Below are 27,751 nucleotides of genomic sequence, written 5' to 3'. Positions count from 1 at the left end.
GCCTGGAGAATCCCAGGGACGGGGGAGCCTGGTGGGCTGCCATCTATGGGGTCACAGAGAGTCAGACACGACTGAAGCGACTTAGCAGCAGCAGCAGCAGCAATCCTGTCTATATCTTCAGTAGAGTACTTGCATTCATCTTTAACCACTCCCTTTGCAGACATATTTATTGCTCTATCATCCCAAAGCCTAGAGAGTATCTGGCACAAAGTCTGCAGTCAATAAGTATTTCCAGAATGAATGAGTAAGCATGCATGATCTCATTATCACAACAACTACGTGAAGCATGTGATACTTCTTGGCTTACAACTCCAGTGAGCTCATTAATTTTTTCCAACAAGTCACTGGAGAAAGATTCTTAAGATCAGATCTGGCATTGAGCTACATACTTTATATCCTCTTATTCTGATATTTGAATAAGAGACATTTCAGGTTTATTCAGAAATATTATATTCTAATGTAAACAAATGTTCAAACTACCACACAATTGCACTCATCTCACACACTAGCAAAGTAATGCTCAAAATTCTCCAAGCTAGGCTTCAACAGTATGTGAACTGAAAACTTCCAGATGTTCAAGCTGGATTTACAAAAGGCAGAAGAACCAGAGATCAAATTGCTAATGTCTGCTGGATCATAGAAAAAAGCAAAAGAGTTAGAAAAAAACACCTACTTCTGCTTCATTGACTATGCTAAAGCCTTTGACTGTGTGGATCACAAAAAACTGTGGAAAATTCTTAAAGAAATGGGAATACCATACCACCTTACCTGCCTCCTGAGAAACCTGTATGCAGGTCAAAAAGCAACAGTTAGAAACGGACATGAAACAATGAACTGGTTCCAAATTGGGAAAGGAGTACATCAAGGCTGTGTATTGTTACCCTGCTTATTTAACTTATATGCAGAGTACATCTTGTGAAATGCTGGGATGGATGAAGCACAAGCTGGAATCAAGATTGCCGGGAGCAATATCAATAACCTCAGATATGGAGATAACAGTACCCTTATGGTAGAAAGCAAAGAGGAACTGAAGAGCCTCTTGATGAAAGTGAAAGAGTAGAGTGAAAAAGCTGGTTTAAAACTCAACATTCAAAAAACGAAGATCATGGGATCTGGTCCCATCACATAACAGCAAATAGATGGGGAAACAATGGAAACAGTGACAGACTTTATTTTCCTGGGCTCCAAAATCACTGCAAATGGTGACTGCAGCCATGAAATTAAAAGATGCTTGCTCCTTGGAAGAAAAGCTAGGACAAACCTGAAAGTTGCGAGTTGTGTCCGACTCTTTGAGTCCCCATGGATTATACAGTCCATGGAATTCTCCAGGACAGAACACTGGATTGGATGGCTGTTCCCTTTTCTAGGAGATCTTCCCAACCCAGGAATCGAACCCTGCATTGCAGGTGGATTCTTTACCAGCTGAGCTACCAGGATTTGTCTGACAAACCTAGACAGCATATTAAATAAGCAGACATTATTTTGCTAACAAAGGTCTGTATAGTCAAAGGTATGGTTTTTCCAGTAGTCACGTATGGATGTGAGAGGTGGACCATAAAGGAGGCTGAGCACTGAAGAATTGATGCTTTTGAACTGTGGTTTTGGAGAAGACTCTTGAGACACCCTTGGACTGCAAGGAGATCAAACCAGTCACTCCTAAAGGAAATCAATCCTGAATGCTCATTGGAAGAACTGAAGCTGAAGTTGAAGCTCCAATACTTTGGCCACCTGATTCGAAGAGCTGACTCATTAGAAAAGACCCTGATGCTGGGAAAGACTGAAGGCAGGAGGAGAAGGGGACGACAGAGGAGGAGAAGGGGATGACAGAGGACGAGATGGTTAGATGGCATCACTGACTTGACACGAATTTGAACAAGCTCCTGGAGATGGTGAAGGACAGGGAAATCTGGTGTGCTGCAGTCCATGGGGTTGCAAAGAGTCGGACACGACTGAGCAACTGAACAACAACAACACTGTAATTTTCTACCAAGATAATACATAGAATTAAAAAAAAAAAAAAAGCTTAGGGCCCAATGCATTAATTTGTTTTTTCAGCGCCAGATACTGCTTATTATCTGGTACAATTCTTAATTCACTAAACATGACCATTTTGCAGTGTAGTGATTTTTTTAAGGAAAAGTATGAATTTTTTGATATATTTGTTTTTTAGTAGAGGTATTAATGTCAAAACTATCTTACAAGCTTGTGCAATTAAAATATTTAATACATACTTAAAGACTTTTTCCCACTCCAAGTGCCTTTTTGGGAAAGTGAATCCCAAAGTGAGTTTCAGGTAGTTGCTTCTTAAGCTGAAGTGTGTTAGCCTGTAGGCTGCCTCAATTTAGTCTGGATCAACGTACCCTACTATGCAAATTTACTTTAAGTTTTAATGTGGTTATACCTGTAATTTTCTCTACTTCTTGGCTTAAACTAAGTCTTAAGAAGTGTTTTTTGGGTAGCTATTAAAAAATTTGGCTCCTATCCCAAAATGGTAATTCTAAGTGCTAGCTGAAGGATTCCTACCAGCTCACTTATATTAAACCCAATGTAAAACATATTCCCAGATATACAAAGATATTTATATATCCACTGAGAGTAGACATAAATTGAACTGAATCAACTGGAAAAACTCTAGCAATACATGAGGTACTTCCTATAGATTGCTAAGAATACTCCTTTTAATTTTTATACTTCATATACTTTATATTAAGTAAAAACTATCAAAGTCTTGATTTTTCCTTAATAGAGGTATTGAGTTGGAGTTTTTGAACTTTGTCCAAAGATAGCACTTCATAATTGCATAACTGAAAGTGTCCAATGCCATGAAATTAAAAGATGCTTACTCCTTGGAAGGAAAGTTATGACCAACCTAGACAGCATATTAAAAGGCAGAGACATTACTTTGTCAACAAAGGTCCATCTAGTCAAGGCTATGGTTTCTCCAGTGGTCATGTATGGATGTGAGAGTTGGACTATAAAGAAAGCTGAGTGCCGAAGAATTGATGCTTTTGGACTGTGGTGTTGGAGAAGACTCTTGAGAGTCCCTTGGACTGCAAGGAAATCCAACCAGTTCATCCTAAAGGAGATCAGTCCTGGGTGTTCATTGGAAGGACTGATGTTGAGGCTGAAGCTCCAATACTTTGGCTACCTGATGTGAAGAACTGACTCATTTGAAAAGACCCTGATGCTGGGAAAGATTGACGGCAGGAGAAGGGGACGACAGAGGATGGGATAGTTGGATGGCACCACCAACTCAATGGACATGGGTTTGGGTGAACTCCGGGAGTTGGTGATGGACAGGAAGCCTGGCGTGCTGCGGTTCATGGTTGTCGCAAAGAGTTGGACGTGACTGAGTGACTGAACTGATATTGGATGCTAATCAATAGGACCAAATGGTAAGTGACTAAGATCAAGTATTTCATACACCAATAAAGTATGTTGTAAAATAAAAAACTGTCTTAGTGGATGCAGTGGCACCTTAGATCTCAAGCATATGTACTTTCAATAAATGAGCAATTTGGCTTTTTGCAAGATCTCTGAGATTGCTTTAAAGTGTGTATGTGTGTGATACATCCGTTAGAGATAAAACACCTCCCAGGTAATTTGAGGAAAAACCCTGTTTTCCTGTATAGTGTTGATCTTTTTTTCCTATCATACTTTTATGAGAACTTACAAGAAGCTGGCAATTTTTAAATTTCACAACTTTTCTTGGGCTTCTAGTTTTCAGTTGGAAGTCATAACTAGTAATAAAGTTTAAGGGGCCATAAGGTTCTGAACAATCTACTGCCATTGCCTAAGCATACTAGGCTGTGACTACCACACACACCACTAGGTCTTGACTTACACTATACTTTCTGCTTGGGATGGTCCTTTTTCATTTCTGTTTTTGTAAAAACTCTCTTACGCCCAGCTCCAATGTCATTTTCCTAACCCTTCTAGGATGAAATGCTTAACCTCTCTATTGTTTTCCACAGCACATGACTGACAGCATTAGTTTAACACTTAATATATTGTATTATATTTAGTTGTTTATACTCTGTCTCCTCCACTAGATATAAACTGTTCAGAATATTAATCATGTATTAATCTACTTTATATCCCTACCTAGCAGAGTGCTTGGTACAAACTGTAGGTGTGCTTGATAAATGTTGGATAGACTTAACTGAAGATCAGAGAAGTATTCCTTGAATAATTAATATTTTGGAGCTTTGTTAAAAAATGGATGCTTTAGATGTCCACTGTTGATGGATATACATACCAAGAGGTCAAGTAAGTTATAAGATCACTTACTTGATCACTTACTAAGTTATATAAGTTATTTATAAAAAAAAAAAGGGACCCAAGACTAGTTGTTCTTTTTGTTCGGAAAACAGTCATGAAGACTGAAATCAGCCTATGTATAGCATGGATAAGGATCTAATTACTATAGTATTAGGCTCAGCATCAGAGCTCAAGAAGTACATATACTTCTTGGTTGAGGTGAGGGAGCTAGGGTTGCCACCATTAGCATATGATGCTCCTGTATACTTCCTCAACCCCTCTCTATTTTTAGTACATATGGGAGGACATGCTAAGGCGTGGGACATAGCTTTTGCTCAACTGCTCTATTTATTATTTCCTCCTTTATTTTTATACAATGCTTATGAGTGCTTAGTGACAGCAGAAAGGTGTGCTGGTCTTTTTCTGATTCTAGTCAATAAGGAAAGAGCTCTTTTAATTAACTTTCACAGCTCACTAGATTAACATACGCTTCCTACTGAACAAGATGATGCCTACAGTACACTCTAAGTTTGAAACTGTTAGACACTTGTAAACTACAGGTCTAAGATGCAAACTGTTTGTTCCCAAGCTTGTTTGTACCAGTTTGTGGTGATAGCTGCTACTGAATCGTTATTTAAGTAAATATTCCATAAATTGATGATATATGAGGGTAAAAAGAGTTCTATTTTTCCTGAAAAAATTAAGCTAATCTAAGTTTGAAACTGTTAGACACTTGTAAACTACTGGTCTAAGATGCAAACTGTTTGTTCCCAAACTTGTTTGTACCAGTTTGTGGTGATAACTGCTACTGAATCGTTATTTAAGTAAATATTCCATAAATCGATGATATATGAGGGTAAAAAGAGTTCTATTTTTCCTGAAAAAATTAAGCTAAACCTTTGGAACATCTCATTTAAAAAAGTCTGCTAAAAAAGAACTCCTGTCAAATTAGGTGTAGGTGAAACAACTGTAAAAAGTACTGTAAAAATATAATAAAAATCTAGAAGGAGTCTATACTTAGACACTGTGCAAAGGTCTTTAAAATTTCTTCAACTTTAAAGAAACCAACACTGGAAATCCCATATAATGCCTTGTGGGTATAATAGAAACTCAAATAGTAGACACTTATTAAAAGAAAAGCCTTGGAAAAAAAAAAAGAAAAAAAAGAAAAGCCTTGGCTCTCCATCAGATTAATGACAAATAAATGTTCATTTATTTAAATTTATTTTAAAAGATAATTTGCCATTTGTAACTTATTTCCAATCAAATGACTAATTAGTAGTATCAAAAGCAGTAAGAGGACTTCTATTGTAATATCCACCATAGCCCATTAGTACTTCATTTTTTTTTTTTTTTAGTACTTCATTTCTTAATAGAAATATATGTATATCTGTTCTCTGGTTAGCTCCCTAATGAGTAAAATTAATCAAAATGATTAGCAAGAAAGATTAAATAATTTGCTTCTTCTAAGTTTTCCTGTTTATAACATGAGTTGGGGAAAAGTCTGAGAAAACCACTTAGAAATTATAGCTCTATTTAGAACATTAATATTTATACTAGAAGAAAGATTCATCCAATCACAGGGCTGGAAAATCCTTGTGGGGCATGTCTGTGAGATATACTAATAACACTGTGTCCATGCTGCATATGACTAGATGCACGTTCTTTCCGTTAAGAAAAAATTCATTTGATTCTTTCTCAGGGAAATCATCATTTCATCTCTTTGATGACCCATCTAATCCTTCTCTAAGATTTCCATAAAAACAATGGCAGAAGTTTAGGATTAGACTCTCAAAGTCCATGAAACTAAAATCTTTAGGGCCTTTTTCAGGCCTATGAATCTCACCTGTTCACCAGCTTGGGATTCTCCAATGATGAAACGATCTCCTGGGCCATCAGCAGCTGTAAGATGAACAGAACCAAGAACAATCATCAGAATGCACCTTATCGCAAGGAGTAAGAACCTAGTCTTGGAATTCTAAAAGTTGACTCAAATGATTAGGTAAGGCTTCAGGAAATTGGAACACTTTTCTGATCGCCTAGCTTAGAAAAAAGTTTTGTTACTATAATACTAGTTAGATCGTTGGTATCCACAACTTACAAGTACCAGTAGAAGTGGTTCTAAATGTGCCCGTTCCTGGTGCCTTGGAGACAGTTTTCTTGTTGTTTCATAATTTCCACTCTTGCACTTTTAAATAGGAAGTTCTTTTAGTCTATCCTCCTAAATAAAAGGGTATGTATGTGTGATGTGTGTGTACACACTCGTGGACACTTATACATGAAGTGGTAGTGGTTTAGTCGCTAAGTCATGTCTGACTCTTGAGATCCCACGGACTGTAGTCCGCCAGGCTCCTCTGTCCATGGGATTTTCCAGGCAAGAATACTGGAGTGGATTGCCATTTCCTTCTCCAGGGGATCTTCCTGACCCAGGAATTGAACCCAGGTCTCCTGCATTGCAGGCAGATTCTTTACCGACTGAGCTATGAGGGAAGCACGAAGTAGGGCAAGGAGATCCAACCAGTCCATTCTAAAGGAGATCAGTCCTGGATGTTCTTTGGAGGGACTAATGCTAAAGCTGAAACTCCAGTACTTTGGCCACCTCATGCAAAGAGCTGACTCACTGGAAAAGACTGATGCTGGGAGGGATTGGAGGCAGGAGGAGAAGGGGACGACTGAGGATGAGATGGCTGGATGGCATGACTGACTTGACGGACATGAGTCTGGGTGAACTCCGGGAGTTGGTGATGGACAGGGAGGCCTGGCGTGCTGCAATTCATGGGGTCGCAAAGAGTTGGACACGACTGAGTGACTAAACTGAACCAAACTGATGCTTGAAGGAAATGAGTTATGTAATGAAGTAACTCAGGTAGAAAAGGTTCAGTACCTTTAACAAGTGATAGTGATAGAGCTAGGATTTGAAAACTCACACCCTGAATTTCCAATACAACATTATTTTTTTATGAAGGATCAAAATGCTGCTAAAAAAACAAAATACATAGGCAGTGCTGCATCACAATTTGCACTGACTGCTTATTTTTAAACTGGAAGAAAACACTTTCAGAATTGAGATGGAGAAAACTTCTTATCCAATTTTTTTCTACATACAGTATAGTAATGGCTGGATGAAAAAATACTCCTGAAGATAAATGTATTTAAAAGGGTTTTCTTCACACACAACGCGGATTTCAGACCAATAGTACTGTCAAGGCAATATGTACCTAATGAGTTTTATGATCATGACCATTACCTCCTTGTAACTGGCATACAGCAAGGGTCTGGGGGAACACACACAGCAAAGATAACACTATTTATATGAATATTTTAATCATATTTGCAGCCATGTTTATAAATAATAAAAAGCATTTTCTCTCTTTTAGAGAGGAGATATAAAATTCATTGTTCTTTATATGACTGCAAAGACGTATTTTTTCTAAAGGCTTATATATAGAATGCTGTTTATAAGTCACTTTTTTTGTATAACTGGCTTTGGTTAACTTAATGTGAAGAGGGACAAAAATTAACATTAGGTGTCTTCTACTTACTATATGTTGTATCTTGTGCTTTTTAGACTTTGTCTCAGTTAATAAACTCTTGGCTTTCTGGTGTTTTTTGGAATCCTACTATATTAATATTTTCAGTGTTTACCTGTAAAAAAGAGACTACTGCAGTTTTCCTGAATGGCATTCTTATTATGCTGCTTTCATGGGTTCCTTTTTCTTTTTAATGAAACAATTTAAAACAGATAGAGAAATCACTGCTTCAACAATTATCAGCATTTTACCAATTTTGTTTCATCTATACCCACACTCAGTATTTTAAAACTAATCATAATTTTCTTACTTTAGAAAATTAAGAAGTCAATTATCTTTCAGAGTTTTGCACTAATTACATCTCAATCTGAATAAACATTTTTATTTTTCTGCTAGAGATATTATCAGCTTTCTGCCTCCCCATAGCAACCTAGACACTTTCTTTTTTTGCCTCTTGAACAAGGGGAAATTAGCATGGTTTTAGAGTAAAAGTTGAATCTGAATCCTGGTTCTGACTATTATTAGCTTTAGGATTTTCAGCAAATTACTAAATTTTTCTCTAAACTTCAGTTTGCTTGTTGATAAAAATGGGAATAACCATACTTTAAAATATGGTTTTAAAATATTTCAAATAACCATACGTTAAAATACCCCTTTTAAGGCTTTTTATTTCTTTCATTTATTCACTGAATTTCTACTGAGTGTCTTCTATGTCATAAGTGTCATACTAGATGCTGGGACAGAGTAGAGAGTAAAACTAGTTGTTGTTGTGTAGTCGCTAAGTTATCTCCAACTCTTTCGAAACCTCATGGAGTGTAGCCCCCCAGGCTCCCCTGTCCATGGGATTTCCCAGGTAAGAAGACTGGAGTGGGTTGCCATTTCCTTCTACAGGGGATCTTCCTGACCCAGGGGTTGAACCTGTGTCTCCTACATTGTAGGCAAATTCTTTATGACTGAGCCACCAGGGAAATGAAGTAAAACTAGATACTGTTTCTATTTTAATGCAGTATCAATTTGTTGCAATGTTTTACACAAATAGAGGTGGGCTTTAAAATCATCTTGTAAGCAATTTTTTAAATGAAAAATAGAAAATATATTTTATCACATATGGTAAAGATGAATATTATTTCAAGAAACTTATTTTGTTTATATATATGCATGCATGTATATTTATATGTATTGTATTTGGTTTGTGATGTATAATGTATTTAGTGCCTGTCTTTTTATGGGTGTGGTGAAACCAAAACTCTTAAAGCCACTGAGATAGTGAGCGAGATAGATTTTAATGTTAATCAAATAGTCACATTAATGAATATACAAATATAAATTAAGAAAACCACTCTAAAGGAAAGGAACACAATTTAATGAGAGCATACACTGAGAGTACCTGAGCTACCCTGGAGGGTCAGGGAAAGCCACCTTGATATACAGAATTTATGATTTGAATATGAAGGATAAATCAGAACTAAGTAGGCAAAAAGTGTGTGTGTGTGTGTGTGTGTGTGAGGGAGAAGGAGAGGTGATAAGAGGACAGAGAGAGGAGATGGAAGTGGACATGCTGCATCTGAAGATACTCACCTAAAGGAAACAGTATGTGTAAAGGCTCTGGTTCTTGTCCTCCATCTATCTTATAGTCTAGCTGCTCTCTCAAGTACCGAGAATACCAAGATGACTCATATTTCAGCTCCACAACATATGCTACTCCCACTGCTTGGAGTGTCCTTTCCTTCTCCCCGCCTTCTGGTTAAAACTTCTTAGTTTTTAGGACTCAGCTCAAGTGTCACCTTCTCTAGGAAGTCATATCTGACTTCCTTCCCCCTTCTCTTTTGTTTCCCCAGTGTATTCCTGAAGTAACTCTAATTATGGTTTCTTAATGTATTTGTAATCATTTGCTTATTTGTCTCAGGGAAATTCCTGGTACCTGCTGAAAAATAGGTATTCAATAAGTGTTCAATATATGAAGTATTCGCAAGTGAAAGAAATGAATGAGTGTGGCTCCTAAGAATCTTTTTAGAAAAATGAACCCATGAATGAAACAATAAATATTTTCTAATACAAAATGCTGTATTTTGAATGCCTTCCTTTTCCTGCTGGTTCATGGTATATTATTTTCTTTAAAATGTGAGTCAACATTTACCATCTTTAGAATGTTTAGAAAGATTGCTCTGATCAATTCCATATAACTTAGGTTATGTCTAACATAGTGCTAAGCTTGTCATTGATGCCCAGTAAATACTTGTTAAAATAAAGAATTGAACTTTGCGTTTCCCTAATACTTAGGTAGGAAGTTTGTAAACTGTCTTGTATGCATTACTATTGTGCTTTGTAAATTTTCTTAAATAATTTTATAAACATGTATTTTATCTCTTTAGCTAGATAATAAGCTCTTTTGAGGTAGGGATCACTTCCTATATTTCTTTTTTGAAATTGTCTGCTCTTCAGTCCTCCTCTTGTTTTCCTGTTTCCCTCTTCACACATTCTAATACACATACACTCAAAACACTCATCTCAATGTTCTGCACAAGCACTCCAAGCAAATGTCATTATATAATGAGTGGCTAGAGATAACGTGGGGCCAAGATGGTATAGAGTGTCAGGGAAGCCAACATCTGAAGCAGTCTTTAAGTGAAAGAAGCAAGATGCTTTGTTACCAAGGATGGTACACTAACTGGGGAGAGAATATGTCTCACTTTAACTAGGTTCTTCACTTTCCTCTGAAAATTTCCACCTGGGAACTATGCCTCTCTGTTGTTGGCTAAGGAAGGTTTAGTCAACCAACATTATAGAAAGTCCCTGATACCAATGGAGGAGTCATTTTTACCATTTCCCTTTTAACAGTGCTTCTCAACTCTTAATGTACATAGAAATCACTTAGAGAGCTTGTTAAAATACAGGTTCTGATTCAGTAGGCTGGGATAGGTCCTGAGGTTCTACATTTCTAACAAGCTGATGTTTATGCAGCTGGTTCAGGGACTATCCTTTTTGAGAAGCACAGCACTGTAAGACTGGATGGAATCCAGACAAATTCAGACCAATAGAAAACTTAAATAAAAAAATTAGTGAACTACAACAGAAGTTCTGATTTTATACCAACAAGGCTCATTATTTACTATAAAGGCAGAAAAGTAATGATCAATCTACCTAACTTGTTGATACTTATTTTAAAAACCTATTAAAGAGATATGTAAAAAAATAAAAAGAAAAAGGTTGCCACTTTCAAGATGAATTCTATCAGCTTGGGTGGGAGGGGGCAGAAGTGGAGGTACAGTGGCAGATGAACCTAAAGCTTGGAAAGAAAGAAACTAAATAAGCCACAGTATGCCATTAGAAACAACGGATGGATTGCAAGGATTTCTGTAAAGGCTTAGACTCTTTCCACCGCCACCCCCCAGCCTCAGTTCTGGCATTTCGGTTAATAGCTTTTCTTTTATGTTTTGCAACTGTATAATTTAATTTGAAGGAAGTGATAAAAGCAATATAAGCCAAATCCTTACAGCAAATGCACTGTGTAAGCAATTTATAAAACTTAATGCTAGACCCTGAAGCTGCTTCCACCTTTTTAATGTGGAAACACTTTTAGTCTTGTTCACCTCTTTATTTGAAGATATCTGATTATATCATTTGATATAAAATTGATAGCATTAGATAACTATTCAACGTGACAATATACAGAAAATGATCATCCTAAGGCTATTCACCCTAGAATTATCCCTCATTTTAATTTTCTAGTCACGTGGGAGCTCTCTTTGAATCTCTTATAGCTATTCACTTATTTTCAGTAACAAAAGTCTCATTGTTTCCACATTAGGGTTGGATAAATGGAGGCCAGAGAGATAGCATAACTTTCAGAGGTCCTAGGAAGTATCTTCAATGGAGGAATAAGGCAGAGGGACTAAGATTTTGTTTACTCTAACTATGGAACCAAACTAAGACTGGTGGATAGGCAACAGGGTAATAGTATTTCTGTGTATACTAAAATTAACATTATAGAAAGAGTTTGGAGTGGTGGCAAAGGTAGATGATGAGACTAACACGACAGGATCAGTACTTGCTGCACTTATACTGAGGGATTAAATCTGGTGAATTGTTTGGGATTTTAAATCTGCTGCCTGGAAAGCAGGCAAGGAGTAGAACAGATGAATTAGAAGGCATTTCATATTCTTTATCATTGTCTTCCAGGAGAAAAATGCCCATATATTGTTAGTATTGGGAAAAGATATATTGTTTCCTTAAATATATTATTTTAAGCTTTTTGGAATTAACTAAAATTAATTATTTCAAATTATCTCTGGGCTCACTTAAGTAGTGCTCCTATATCATAAGGCTCTCTTCTTCATCCAAAGTGTCCTACGGTGGAAGACTAAAGGCTGTCAAGTGAACTGGAGAACCAGCTACGGCCAAATGAGAGAGTCATTTCCTAGGCAGGTTGATAAGGAGTCTAGGGGTCCCCAAGGAGAGAGGGGTCTGGAATTCTCAAGGAGGAAGAAAGGACAAACTTTTTTTTCTTTCTCTACATTCCTTAGGGTTATATAACAATAATGTATCCTGCCTGAGGACAGTCTCTGGATTAAGGCCAGTCTTTGGATTAAACCTTCTGGCTAATTCTGTTATCTTAAAATGTAAATTATGGGAGTAGGTCTGGTGAGGTCTTTACAACCTCCAGACATTCTTTGGATTCATTGGAGAGTATATAACTTTATTGCTAACACTAGCAAGGGGGGTACTCTTTCTGCCCCCTTCTGATGCCTATGTCAGAAGCTTTCTCTATCTCCTTTATACTTTAATAAAACTTTACACAAAAGCTCTGAGCGATCAAGCCTCGTCTCTGGCCCTGGATTGAATTCTCCTCCGGGGGCCAAGAATCCCGGTGTATTCGCGTGATTCAACAACCTTTCACAAACAGGACTTAACTCGACAAAACAGAAACACTTAAACATGACTTTTGTGACAGAATAAGAAATAGCTCAAAATTAAAAAGGTTATACGGAATTTTAGTATGTACTTTAACCTACTGGGAGGAAGTACATAGATGTTACTAGCAGCTAGACAGTGAGATAATGGGTAATTTTAAAATATTCTTTTTGATTTTCTATATTTGCATAAGCATGTATTTAATCAGCATGTAAAAAATTTATTAACATAAAGTGCAAAGATTTCTCTTAATTTTCTAGAATTGTTTGCTGCACATGGTTTTTAAAATAATTATTGGCTTGTTTATAATTTTTCCTTTGCCTAAATGATACCTAAACTAATTCTGAAGCATTATGTCTTTCAAATTGAACATTTTCAAGAGAGTGAACTTGGTATTGAGATATCTTTGCCTTTATTAACAAATTAAGAAGCAATTGTGAGACAATGGGCACCCACATCTCTACAGGAGGCTGTGAATGCATCAAGAAGATGATTAGCTTAATCAGTGTGAAGGGAGAAATAACTCTTCAAAAATATGAATAAAACTATTGTATTGTTGCTAGCTGGTAAATGCTATTTTCATTTTCTCTGCTTATATCTTTCAAATTCACTCCCTCCTCCTCCTGAATGTAATTTTAGATTTATTAGTTTACATCATCACCGCTTAATTCCTGTCTTCTTTATACTCTATTCTTTCTTATTCTTTAAAAGCTGTTCCTATTTCTTCAGCTACTTGTTACTGTCTTGATTTTTCAACCCACATACCTTAAAGCAAGAGATCCTCCAACTGGTTTGGAGTTTTATCCCACATGTTTCTGAAGGATACTGGCTAATGCTTAGTGATCCAGAGCAAGTTAGGAACCTCTTTACACCTAGAGGGTTAGCAATGTTCACAGGTGCCACGGGTTATTACTGGAAGGCCTAAGGCAAAGGCAGAGGAGAAGAAAAACAGGGAGAATAAAGGGAGTGGGGAGGAAGGAATGGGAGTAAAGGAACACAGGGTGGAGAGAAGAGGTACAGGAAGTAGAGTGGTAGAGAGCCACAACAGCAGCTTCAAGGCTGCTCTTCACCAAAACACCGCCTAGGGTGGTTACAGCACAGAAAAGACTTAGACCATGCCTTTTCGTCCACTGAGAACCTTTGCTGCCTTAATCGTGATGTTGATCATAATTAACCAACCATTCCAACTTTGAAATGTAACCATTTCCACGATGGCTTTCTGTTATATGTTCCATATCTTAGAGAACTAGCGATACTTCGCAGGAAAGAAATAATGTGAATTAGCTGCATGGCAGCCTGTCTGTTGAACCTTTTACACTGTGAGATGCCATTTTAAATGTCTCTGTGTGTTTGTGTACATGTGTGAAATAACTAAAAACACCACCACTTTAAAACAATAGATTATGATAGTCTAAACGGTAATTTTATATACACATTTCTTTGATAAGATTCTACAGTTGCAGAAAGGCTCTTTCATTGTTCATGTGGGCTAACTAAAAACACTAAAAGCAATAGTTTTATATTGAGCTTTATGTAAAAATCACAGAACAACATTCTGTTTTGGAATAATTCTGTCTCATATTATTTACCTCCTCACTTTCTCCTACTTTATATTACTGAGTATGTAAAAAAAAAAAAAAAAAGACTTTCTTGTCCCTTTGATGTTTCATCTGGTGTAGTTGTTTGTTCTACTCTGGAAGTAAGAATTCTTTTCCATTTCAGAACAATCCAATATGGCTACCAATTGAAAGTTCAGACAGAAGTTTTAGAGGGAATAATAAAGTAGAGTCAATGAGGCTATCAGAATACTAAAATAATTTCTTTCTGAACAATATTCATCTTAATAAACATTATAGAAGAAATGAACTTAGAAAACAAAGGAGGCAATGGGCATTTGTTATTTGTTTTCAGCTGTAATTTAGATAACATCATCGACTCAATGCACATGAACTTGAACAAAGTCGGGAGATAGTCGAGGACAGGGAAGCCTGGCATGTTGCAGTCCATGCGGTTGTAGAGTCATACACAACTTAGTGACTGGACAATGAAAACAACTAATTTAGTGAGATCAAGCTAAGTTAGGTGCATTTAAGACAGCTTCGCGGAAAGAATATACTAGGAGGAATTAACCTCTCCATTGTTTTGTGAGAATAACAGTTCAGATAATGTTATCCTTTTTTCAGAGATGGTTTAAGTAAATATGATTGATAATAATAGGTACTATTATTAAACATTAAAAACATTGAGAGCTTTTTTTTAATGTCAGATACTTTAAGACTTTCTACAGTCCCACTTAGTCCTCACAATAACCTGTTGGGATAAGTATGGTTATAATTATCACAGTTTTATAGACAAGAAAACCAAGGTTCAAAAAGTTGAACTGATGTGCTTAAAGTTACACAGATGGAACTGGTACAAGAGCCCAGATCACTTTCTTTGCTTAAGTCCATAACTTTAACCATTTGTTCTACTGTCTCCAACACAGAAAGATACTCCTAAGAGTTGGTGATGCAACATTGAGGGGATCAGTGAATATATTTAATCACAAGAAAGAGGAAAATATTTTAATGGTTAGATACAGTATAAAAAAAAATTAAAAATGAAGACAGTCAAGTAAGGGACTCCATAAATGATCATTAGAAAGGAACTGGCATTCTTAACAGCTCTGATAAACTGGCAAATGTTTTTAAACATTTCTTCAATGATGTCAGCCAATATAATATAACTGATATTAGTTTCTAAGCAATTCAGTTGCATTTTCATTTTGCGTTTTCTTAAACTGGACTTTAGGGAGGCAAATGATTTTGCTTTTGAGCTTTATGCCATCCCAGGCAATTCTGAAGGCGTGAACTGCTGGTACAATCTGGAGCTTTGGAGCTCTGAAATATAGGACCTTCTAGGGATTTAGAGGTTTCCTTCACACTTGCTTTCTATGAAGCTCTTACTGATGTTTGAATTTAAAGCAAAAGAAAAAAACTGGCCCACTTTATCCCATGGTGGGAGTTTGCCTGTCTTCCCTGAACCTATAGATGTTTTCCACTAGAAAACATTTGGAAAACTTCAGACTAAGGTATATGTAGAGGCCCAAAGAATTATGGCACAGTATCTTTATCAATCTCTACATAGTTATCTGTGAGTAAGAATTTTCAAGTAACTACAGTATTTTCTCTGAAGTTTTACTCAAGATTGTGCCAGAAAATATACAGGTGTAGGTTAATATTGTTATCTGTGTATGAATTTTGACAACAAAGGGGGAAACAGATGTAACAGTCATTAGGTACCTGGGCTGAGCCAAAAATCTAAAAACAGAACACTAAAAACAAAGCAAAACAAGCCAACAAACCCCCCAAAACCAATGTGAGTATGTTGATACTCAAGAAAACGAAATATTTACCTCGGACAGCATAGCCATCTTTTACTGATGCTGGGAAAGGGGGTAGGTTGTCTTTTGCATATACATCTTGAGCAAGGACTCGCCCCATTCCATCTGTAAGAGAAAAAAAGGAAAATATGGATGTTGAGTGCAGTGGGTTAAATAGGTGGTCCTAAACAAGAAGGACATAAGTACTTGTCTGACAAGGCTTGTATAAGGGCTCAGTCAGACCTCCTTATTTCTATCCCAAGGAATAGGCGACGGAGGGAAGAGATGCATCCTAGTGTCTGAAATGAAAGATTAGATCAATGAACAGTAACACTTGTGGGGGTTATTTGAATACGAGTAGCTACACAGTTATCAAAGATGTGTTCAAGTTGATGTGTCATAAACCCTTTAACAACTCAAAGATGATTTTCTTTAAAAAGTTCTTAAATAGTCATAGTCATTGACCCAGTAATTTCACTTCTAAGAAAATGGACAAGTCTTCCTGTATGTGTTTATTTAAGAGTTGCTTACATTAGTGAGAAATGGAAAGAAATAAAAAGATTAACAATACAGAAATTTAAACAGTGATGCATCCTTATGACAAAATATTATACAATATTTGTGTTTTATAAAGAATATTCACTGACACAAGAAAATTCTTATAATATGCATTTTAAAACATGTATAACTATACATGTAAAGTATAATCTTAACTATGTTAAGATATATGTGTATAGATCAATAGAAAAAGATGGGAAGGACATACATGAAAATAGAAAGTATTTGTTTACTGTAATATGTTAGAATTATGTATACTTTTATACCCTATTCTATACTTTTCTGAAAGTTTCCAAATTTTTACAATGATCACATGTAATTTTTATAATTTTTTTCTTTTAGAAAAGTAAAGAAAGGAGCTTCCTTAACATTCTATTTAACTTTAGCCAAAAATTTGATTTTATTAACTTAAAAAAGCAGTGACTAGAAGAAGAGCATCAGTAATGTATTGTGTGAAGTGACTATTCAAACCACTATTCATACTCTGGATGACAAGCATCTTTGGCGAGCTTCCAGGACTTTGATTTCATGCCAATAAGAATAAAAGTTTCAAGAGTCACGAACAATTACTTAAATCCTCTAGTCAGAATCTGCCCTTATTATTATCATTACTATTGCTATTCAATAAGTAATATAATAACGATGGCACCCCACTTCAGTACTCTCGCCTGGAAAATCCCATGGATGGAGGAGCCTGGTGGGCTGCCGTCTATGGAGTCGCACAGAGTCGGACACGACTGAAGCGACTTAGCAGCAGCAGCAGCAGCAGGTCGCTAAGAGTCGGATACGACTGAGCGACTTGGCTTTCACTTTTCACTTTCATGCACTGGAGAAGGAAATGGCAACCCACTCCAGTGTTCTTGCCTGGAGAATCCCAGGGACGGGGGAGCCTGGTGGGCTGCCATCTATGGGGTCGCACAGAGTCAGACACGACTGAAGCGACTTAGCAGCAGAGAAGGAAGAAGAGGAGGGGAAAAAATCAAACTTCCCTCCACAGACTATAGGTAATATACAACTTGATTTACACATGTTTGTATAGGTTTAGAAAATTCTATTGTTTCCAGAGCTGGATAGATGAGTTTTTTTTTGGTCTGTCTTTTGTTTTTAGCTTTGTCATTCTTAGCTACTTTGGGTCCTCTGGTTTAAGGAACCTAGGACAAAGAAGTAAGTACAGACAGATTTAAATTTTGTACTCTGATCCACAGTGATAGTGATATTGACCCTTTTTAAGGAAGTGACACCTGAATTGGGAAAACTAGCTGTAGGTACCTTCAGGAGGTTGAAACTATTCTAGAGCTATCCTGAGCTATGGACCATACTTTGTAAGCCCAGGGAAGTGGTGGGACTGGTGGGACTAGAGGACCTTGTTTGTATACACATATACAACATTAACTCCCAAATGAACCTGAAGCTATAAGGCAGCCTCTGGTAGTGGACCCTGTGGCATCTGCTTAGGGTGAAAATAAATTACTTGGGTTAGCTCCTTATCTGAAACTATTCTATCCAGTGTGGTGAATGAAAATGGAAGTGTGACACCAGTACAGATCCCAAGAGAATAACTTTTCTGGGATTTGAATAACTCAGTAATAGTATTTAATAATCAAAGATAGCACCAGGGCTGAGTTTTCCTGGCAGCTGATCTAGTTTATCTAGTAAATGTTTATACAGCATTTTATAAATTACCAAGTAATATCACATATATAATTTCATTAATTCTTAAAAAAATCTAGTAAAGCATTATTATATTCATTTTAGAGGTGAATTAAGAGAAGTTTAAACAGGGTAACCTACCCATGATCACATATTTTACAGATGGCTAAGACAGGGCCGAAATTTAGATCTTAGAACTTCAATCATTACTACAATGGCAATAGCTACATACCCTTCACACACTGCTCTTCCTCTGTTCTAACATTTAAAAAAGCGACAAAGTGAGTCCTCAAAAAATTAAAGATAGAATTACTATATAATCCAGCAATTTCACTTCTAGGTACATATTCAAAAGAAGTAGTAGCAGAAACTTGAACAGGTATTTGTGTGCCTATTTTTATAGTGGCATTATTCACAATAGTCAAAAGTGGAAGTAACCCAAGTATCCACTGACAGATGAAGGGGTCAACAAAATGTGGCACATACACATAGGAATATTATTCAGCCTTAAAAAGAAGGAAATTCTTACATATGTTATCCATACACATATGGATGAAACTTGAAGGGATTATGAAATAAGTGAAAATAGCTGAAACAAGCCAGCCACAAAAGGCCAAACATCATATGATTTCACTTTTTTGAGGTAATTAGAGTATTCAAAACTATAGTTATCAAAAAGTAGAATGGTGGTTGTCATGGGCTGGGAAAAGGGAAGAATAAGAAGTTATTTTTTTAACGAGTATGTAGTTTCAGCTTTGGGTGATGAAATAGTTTTGGAGATGGAAGGTAGTGACAGTTGCAGAACAACGTAAGTGTATTTAGTGCCACTGAACTGTACAGTTAAACATGATTAAAACGGCAAGTCTAATGTGTTACCACCGCCACAAAAAACTATAAAGAACAGCTGTCATCAACAGTTAGCACATGTATTTTTCCTCCCTAGGTCCTTGCCAGTAGCTCAAGAGAAGTGATACAATCTCATCAAGACTCTTTTTACTTCTGAACACTTAGTATGCTAAGTTTGAAAGCCTGTTGATACTGACAGTCTTAGCTACTGCAGCAGCTTAACATAAGTTAACTAAGGTCTCATTGATGGCCAATTTAGAGAAAAGCGTATCAGCTGGCTTGATTTCTCCCTTTAATACTTGAGTTACTCATATATCTTATTGTGCAATTCCATTCTGGATGGTTCCTAAGGTATAGGGTCTACTCAACCATAATTTGATGCAATTAGATTCTGGAAACTAAAGTAAAAATTCTGTTATGTAAGTTTCCAGTAATAATTGCCCCTCCTTACTCCCATTTTACCATACACATAAACACTAAAAAATAGCCTGCAAATTTGAGGAGAATCAAATAATAATGACAGATTGAGATGTACATATGACAAGGAATTAGTGTGTTTATTTAATTACTTATTGAAATATAGTTGCTGTAAATGTTATATCAATTACAAGCATAGAATATAGTGGTTTGCAACTTTTAAAGATTATGCTCCATTTATAGTTACTATAAAATATTGGCTATATCCCCTGTGTTGTACAACATATGCTTGTAGCTTATTTTATATCTAATAGCTTATACTTCCTTACCCCTGTATTGCCCCTTCCTTCCTTCCTCTCCCTCATAGTAACGTCTAGTTTGTTCTCTACATCTGTGAGTCTGCTGCTTTTTTGTTATATTTACTGGTTTATTTTAGATTCCATGTATAAATGGTATCATACAGTATCTTTCTTGTCTGACTTATTTCACTTAGCATATATAGTGTGTGTTAGCTCTGTCATGTCCAACTCTTTGCATGGACTGTAGCCTCCCAGGCTCCTCTGCCCATGAAATTCTGCAGGCCAAGAATACTGGAGCGGGTAGCCACTCCCTTCTCCATACCATCTTCCTGACCCAGGGGTCTCCTGCATTGTAGGCCGATTCTTTACTGCCTGAGCCACTGGGAAAGCCCCTTCACTTAGCATAATATCCTCTAAGTCCATCCACATTGCTGCAAAAGGCAAAACTTCACACTTTTTTTTATGGATGAGTAGCAGCCCATTGTGTGTGTGTGTGTGTGTGTGTGTGTGTGTGTGTGTGTGTGTGTAATGTCTTTATCCATTCATCTGTTGATGGACACTTAGACTGGTTCCATATTTTGGCAATTATAAATAATGTTGCCATGAACACTGGGATGCATTTATCTTTTTTCATTACTGTTTTTTATTTTTTGGATACATACCCAGGAGTGGAATTGCTGGGTTATATGGTAGTCCTATCTTTAGTTTTCTGTGAAACTTTCATACTGCTTTCTGCAGTGGCTGTACCAATTTACATTCTCACCAATGGTGTAGGTGGAGGTTCCCTGTTCTCTACATCCTATAAGTGAGTCATTTAAATGCCAAAATCTACCCAAGATTCACCAGGCTACAAAATAATACACAGATCCTATTTTAAGAATTCTGTAGTGCTAGCGTAAGGCTTGCCCAGCATCATTTGGAAAATGTTTATACTGAGATTGAGTTTTATTTCTGAGAAGTGTCTAGTTTCTGATATAAAGAATGATTTGCTGCATCTTAAACACGGTGGGCTTTTTCTTATTTCTATGCCTTTGCAAATAATGTTGCCTTGGACAGGAATATTTTTTTCCTTCTCCTTTCCTGTGCCTAGAGAATCTCAGGTATCCCCTAAGTTTCAGCTCATATATCATGTCTTTGGTCTTCTGCCTCTAAACAAGAAAACAAAATTCATTGACTTATTTATTCATTCATCATCAAACACTGGGAACCTACTATATGCTAGACACTGTGGACAAAAATACTAGTAAGACCTGGCTGATTTCCTCAAGGAATTCACATGTAACAGTATATGTGAGAAAGGGGAATATGGAAAAATAAAAATATGACAAGATAGTATGGGCCGTGACAATATATCATCAGGGTAACATGGGAGGTATACAGAAAACATCAGCTCAGATCACGAGCTCCTTACTGCAAAATTCAGGCTTAAATTGAAGAAAGTAGGGAAAACTACTAGGCCATTCAGGTATGACCTAAAACAAATCCCTTATGATTGGAGGTGACTAGACAGAGTGGATGGAGGTCCATAACAATATACAGGAGGCAGTGACCAAAACCATCCCAAAGAAAAAGAAATGTAAGAAGGCAAAGTGGTTGTCTGAGGAGGCTTTGCCAATAGCTGAGGAAGGAAGAGAAGTAGAAGACAAAGGAGAAAGGGAAAGATATACTCAGCTGAATGCAGAGTTTCAGAGAATAGCAAAGGAGAGATAAGAAGGCCTTCTTAAATGAACAATGCAAAGAAATAGAAGAAAACAATAAAATGGGTAAGATTAGAGATTTCTTCAAGAAAGTTGGATATCAAGGGAACATTTCATGCAAAGATGGGCATGATAGAGGACAGAAATGATAAAGATGTAATAGAAGCAGAAGAGACTAAGATGAGATGGCAAGAATACACAAAAGCTATGGCAAACCTAGACAGAGTATTAAAAAGCAGAGACATTACTTTGCCAACAAAGGTCCATATAGTCAAACCTATGGCTTTTCCAGTAGTTATGTACAGATTTAAGAGTTGGTCTGTTAAGAAGGCTGAGCGCCAAAGAATTGATACTTTCAAATTGTGGTGCTCAAGAAACTCTTGAGAGTGCTTTGGGTAGCAAAGAGATCAAACCCCTCATTCTTAAAGGAAATTAACCCTGAATATTCACTGGTAGGATTGTTGCTGAGGCTCCAATACTTTAGCCACCTGATGTGAAGAGTCAACTCACTGGAAAAGACCCTGATGCTGGGAAAGATTGAAGACAAAAGAAGGGGGCAGCAGAGGATGAGATGCTTAGATAGCATTACCAACTCAAAAGACATGAATTTGAGCAAACTCTGGGAGATAGTGGAGGACAGAGGAGCCTGTTATGCTACAGTCCATGAGGTTGCAGAGTCTGACATGACTTAGTGACAACAATATTGGGAAAAAAACCACCTAATCAACAATTTGTGGAACATCAATAAAATATTCCTAGATGAGATGATACCTACACTGAGTTTTAAAGTTTTAAGTACAAACGAAGTAGGAGAAGAGTGGGGGGCATTTTCGACAACAGAAGCAATATCAAGGGAATTTAAACTTAATCTTATGAAAATGGGAATCCAATGAAGGATTTTAAGCAAAGTAATGACTTCAAGTTAACCTCCCAGCAGCATTTAAATCTCTTCAGAGATAATGGAACTTTTAAGGAATAGCACTTTTTAATAGAACTTTTAAGTGCCTAGTGACAAGATATAGAATGGTTTGGAGGGATTATACACAAATCTGTTATGGTACACTTTCCATATTACATTGGTTGTTTGTGAAGCTATTATATCTTGACTTCTTCATTAAGTTGTTAATTCCTTGTTTTCACAGCATAACTCACCCATCATTGTATCCCCAGTACCAAGCACAGTGCTTGGTACTTAAAAGGCACTCAGTGAGTGTTTGCTGAATGACTGAGTCAATGAATGAGTACATTAATGATTAGGACTAAGGAGGGAAATGTTGGATAAATAGAGAAGAGAATCATATCAATCAAATATTAATACAAACAACTTCACCCAAAGAATACATATAATAGAGAAGGACATCTTGCTAACTTTTACTTTCATTATTGCCCATTTAGACTCCTTTAAGCAAATCTTTTTATATAATGGATGCTTACCTCCATGATTACAGCAATGACTTCCCTAAACCTGGACATTTTCCTTTTGTTATCAGTAAATGTCCATCATCTATTTCAAGACTTCATTAAAGATATAGGTTCTTCTTGATGCCCCTCTGAATACGACTCTGTATATTCAGTTAGTAGTATATCAGCAAGTACTTGCAAAATTGTGTGTAAGAGTTCTCAGGGTGATGAGTGTGAAAAGTGTGCATTTGGTTTCTTAAGTTTCTGAAGACACAGAACTGTATTTTTTCTTTCCTTCATGTCTAATCAAAACAATAAATACAGGTTATATTCAAAATAACTTTTAGCAGCCTAGACTTCCAGGAGTCTTTGCTATTATTTAAATTCTGTTCTTCTTAAAAGGGAAGGATAAACCCAAGAGAAATGAAAACATGTGCTGTGTTTAGTTGCTCATTTGTGTACAACTCTTTGCAAACCCATGGCCTGTAGCTTGCTGGGCTCCTCTGTCCGTGGGGATTCTCTAGGCAAGAATTCTGGAGTGGGTTGCCATGCCCTCCTCCAGGGGATCTTCCCAACCCAGGGATCAAACCCAGGTCTCCCGCATTGCAGGAGGATTCTTTACCATATGAGCCACCAGGAAACCCCATGAATACTGGAGTGGGTAGCCAATCCCTTCTCCAGGGAATCTTCCTGACCCAGGAACTGAACCAGAGTCAATTGAAGGCGGATTCTTTACCAGCTGAGCTACCAGAGAAGCCCAATGAAAACATATGTCCAGGCAAAAACTTGTAAACAAATATTAATTGCAGCATTATTCATTCATACTCAAAAGATGGAAACAATCCAACAGTCCACCCCTTGATGAATGGATAAATAAAAGTGATGTATACTGGATTAGCCAAAAAGTTCGTTCAGAAAAACCCAGGAAAGCTAGTGTTATGATTCCAGTCCAAGTCCAAAGGCCTGCAAACCAAGGGGGTTAATGGATAAAAACCCAATACATACAACGAAATATTATTAGGCCACAAGAAGGAGGGAGGTACTAACAGAAACCATAAAGCATTGCTGAAAGAAATTATAAAGAAGATACAAATAAATGGAAAGACATTCTTTGTTCAGGAATTTAAAAACATAATATTCTTAGAGCCCATGCTACTTAAAGTCACTTATAGATTCAATGTAATCTCATTAAAATGCAAACAGCATTTTTTTCAGAAACAGAAAACTGGATAGCCCCATTTGAAAGAATGAAGCTGGACTCTTATCTTCCACCATATACAAAACTTAACTCAAAAAGGATTAAAGACCTAAACGTAAAACCTGTAACTATGAGTGAGGTTTGGGAGGCTCCCCTGTTTGGAAGGATTCCACATGCTGTTGGGCAACTAAGGCCTTGCACCACAACTACTGAGCCCACGTGCTGCAAATACTGAAGCCCATGTCCCTAGAGCAACAAAAGCAGCTACCACAATGAGAAGCCCAAGCACTGCAATGAAGAGTAGCACCCACTTGCTGCAACTAGAGAAAGCCCATGCAAAGCAACGAAGACCTAGAGCAGCCAAAAAATAAATAAATAAATAGTAAAAAAAGGAATTGTATGCCATGATCAAGTGGGATTTACCCCAGGGATGCAAGGACTTTTCACTATCTGCATATCAATGTGATACATCAGTTAAGAAATTGAAAAATAAAAACCATATGATCCTCTCAACAGATGCAGAAAAAAGCTTTTGATAAATTTCACCATCCATTTATAATAAAAACTCTCCAGAAAGTGGGCATAGAGGGAACATACCTCAACATGATAAAGGCCATCAATGACAATCCCATAGCTAACATCATATTCAATGGTGAAAAATTGAAAGCATTTTCTCTACAATCAGGAATAAGACAAAGATGACCATTCTGGCTAGTTTTATTCAACACTGCCTTGGAAGTCAGAGCTATAGTACTCAGAAAAAAAAAGAGATAGAAGAAATCCAAATTGGGAAAAAAGTAAAACTGTCATTGTTTGCAGATGACATGATGCTATACATAGGAAATCCGAAAGATGCTTCTAGAAAACGATTAGAGTTCATCAGTAGATTTAGTATAGCTGCTGGATACAAAATTAATTAACAGAATTTTTTTGCATTTCTATATGCTAACAGTAAAAGATCAGAAAAAGAAATTAAGGAAACAATCTCATTTATCACTACATCAAAAAGAACAACAACAACAAAAAATGCCAAGGAATAAACCTAGCTAAGCAGGCAAGAGATCTATATTCTGAAAACTATAAGAAGCTTAAGAAAGAAATTAAAGATGATACAAACAAATGGAAGATATTAATATACTGTATTCTTGGACCAGAAGAATCAATATTGTTAAAATTATCATACTACCCAAGCAATCTATGGATTCAATGCTGCTAAGTCACTTCAGTCGTGTCCGACTCTGTGCGACCCCATAGACGGCAGCCCACCAGGCTCTGCCGTCCCTGGGATTCTCCAGGCAAGAACACTGGAGTGGGTTGCCATTTCCTTCTCCAATGCATGAAAGTGAAAAGTGAAAGGGAAGTCGCTCAGTCGTGTCTGACTCTTCACGACCCCACGGACTGCAGCCTATCAGGCTCCTGTGTCCATGGGATTTTCTAGGCAAGAGTACTGGAGTGGGGTGCCACTGCCTTCCCAATGACATTTTTCACACAACTAGAACAAAAAATTTTAAAATTTGTATGTAAACACAAAAGACTCTGAATAGCCAAAACAATCTTGAGAAAGAATGAAGCTAAAAGTTTAATCCACAATCCCTTACTTTAGACTGTACTACAAACTGGCAATAATCAAAATAGTATGGTACTGGCACAAAAACAGACTTACAGACCAATGGAATAGGACAGAAAGCCCCCAAACCCATGTACTTATGGTCTATTAATCTACCACAAAGGAGGCAAGGATATATAATGGAGAAAAGACAGTCTTTTCAATAAGTGGTATAGGGAAAACTAGACAGCCACATATAAAATAACAAAATTAGAATATTCTCTAACACCATATACATATACAAAAATTGGAGAAGGAACTGGCAACCCACTCCAGTATTCTTGCCTGGAGAATGCCATGGACAGAGGAGCTTGGAGGATTAGAGTCCATGGGGTCATAAAGAGTTAGACATGACTGAGTGACTAGCACACATACACAAAAATAAATTCAAAATAGATAAAAGACCTAAATGTAAGACTGGATATCATAAAACTCCTAGAGGAAAACATAGGCAGAACACTCTTTGTCAAAAGTCACAATATTTGGTGGGGGGGGGGGGGTCTGTCTTCTAGAGTAATGGACATAAAAAGAAAAATAAACAAATGGGACCTAATTATATTTAAAAGCTTTTACACAGTAAAGGTAAATCATAAACAAAACAAAAAGTCAACTTATGGACTGGGAGAAAATGTTTGCAAACAATGCTACTGACAAGGGATTAGTTTCCAAAACATACAAACGGCTCATACAGCTTTAATATATATAAACCGAACAACTCAATTAAAAAGTGGGAAGAAGACCTAAATACACATTTCTTCAAAGACATACAAATGGCCAACAGGCACATGAAATGATGCTCAATATCACTAATTATTAGAGAAGTGAATAGCAAAACTACAATGAGGCATCACCTCACGCCAGTCAGAATGGCCATCATTAAAAATCTACAAATAATAAATACTGTAAAGAATGTGGAGAGAAAGGAACCCTCCTAGACTGTTGGTGGAAATGTAAATTGGTGTAGCCACTGTGGAGAACAGTACAGAGGTTTCTTAAAAAGCTAAAGTAAGAGTTATATAATCCTGCAATTCCACTCCTGTGCATATATCCACATAAAACTAATTTGAAAAGACATGCACCCTAATGTTCATAGTCAAGACATGGAAGCAACCTCAATGTTCATCCACAGATAAATGGATAAAGAAATAGCGTGTGTGTGTGTGTGTGTGTGTGTGTGTGTGTATAAAGTGGAACAGTACTCAGCCTTAAAAAAGAATGAGATGATGCCATCTGCATCATTTGCAACATGAATGGACCTAGAGATTATCACTTAAGTGAAGTATGTCATTCAGAGAAAGAGATATACCATATAACATCACTTATAAAAATACTACTCTAAAATGATACAGATGAACTTATTTACAAAACAGAAATAAACTCAAAGACATAGAAAACAAATATACGATTACCAAAGAGGATAGCCGGTCGGGGGAGAGATAAATTAGGAGTTTGAGATTAATATATATACACTAACTACTATATATAAAATAGGTAATCAACAAAGAGTTACTATATAGCTCAGAAAATGCTACTCAATATCTTGTAATAAGCTATAATGGAAAAGAATCTGAAGAAGAACACACACACACATATATCTGAATATATATGTATACGTATAAAGAATCACTGTGCTGTGCACTTGAGACTAACAGAACATTGCATATTAACTAAAAGTAAAAAAAGCTTAAAACTGGGAAAGGATTTGAATAGATATTTCTCCAAAGATGATGTATGAACTGCTAATAAGTATATGAAAAGATGCTCAACACCACTAATTATCAGAAAAATGCAAATCAAAACTACAATGAGATATCACTTCACACCCATTAATTGGTTACTATCAAAAAATCAAGTGCGAATGTAGAATGAGAATGTAGAAAGACTGGAATTCTGACATAGTCTTGGTAGGACTGTAGAATAGTGCAACCAGTATGGAAAAGAGAAAAAATTTCCTCAGAAAATTAAAAATAGAAGTACCATTTAATCCATCAATCTCACTTCTCAGTATACATCCACA

General features: G+C 36.7%; 1 protein-coding gene across 10 annotated transcripts in view; it reads right to left on the bottom strand.

The window, feature by feature from the left end:
• GPHN (gephyrin) overlaps positions 1–27,751 on the bottom strand; it is a 538,290-nt gene that overhangs the window by 72,434 nt on the left and 438,105 nt on the right. For all 10 annotated transcript variants that reach the window (XM_027552205.1, XM_027552200.1, XM_027552202.1 and 7 more), the window contains 2 exons: positions 16,096–16,188; positions 6,107–6,162 (listed from right to left, as the gene is read on the bottom strand). In XM_027552205.1, coding sequence (XP_027408006.1) covers positions 6,107–6,162; positions 16,096–16,188 — 149 coding nt within the window. The remainder of the gene's footprint in view (positions 1–6,106; positions 6,163–16,095; positions 16,189–27,751) is intronic.

The sequence above is a fragment of the Bos indicus x Bos taurus genome, chromosome 10 (assembly GCF_003369695.1).
Source record: "Bos indicus x Bos taurus breed Angus x Brahman F1 hybrid chromosome 10, Bos_hybrid_MaternalHap_v2.0, whole genome shotgun sequence".
Lineage (NCBI taxonomy): Eukaryota > Metazoa > Chordata > Mammalia > Artiodactyla > Bovidae > Bos > Bos indicus x Bos taurus.
The sequence above is the reverse complement of the archived record's forward strand: the minus strand, read 5'-3'. Positions and strand labels throughout refer to the sequence as shown.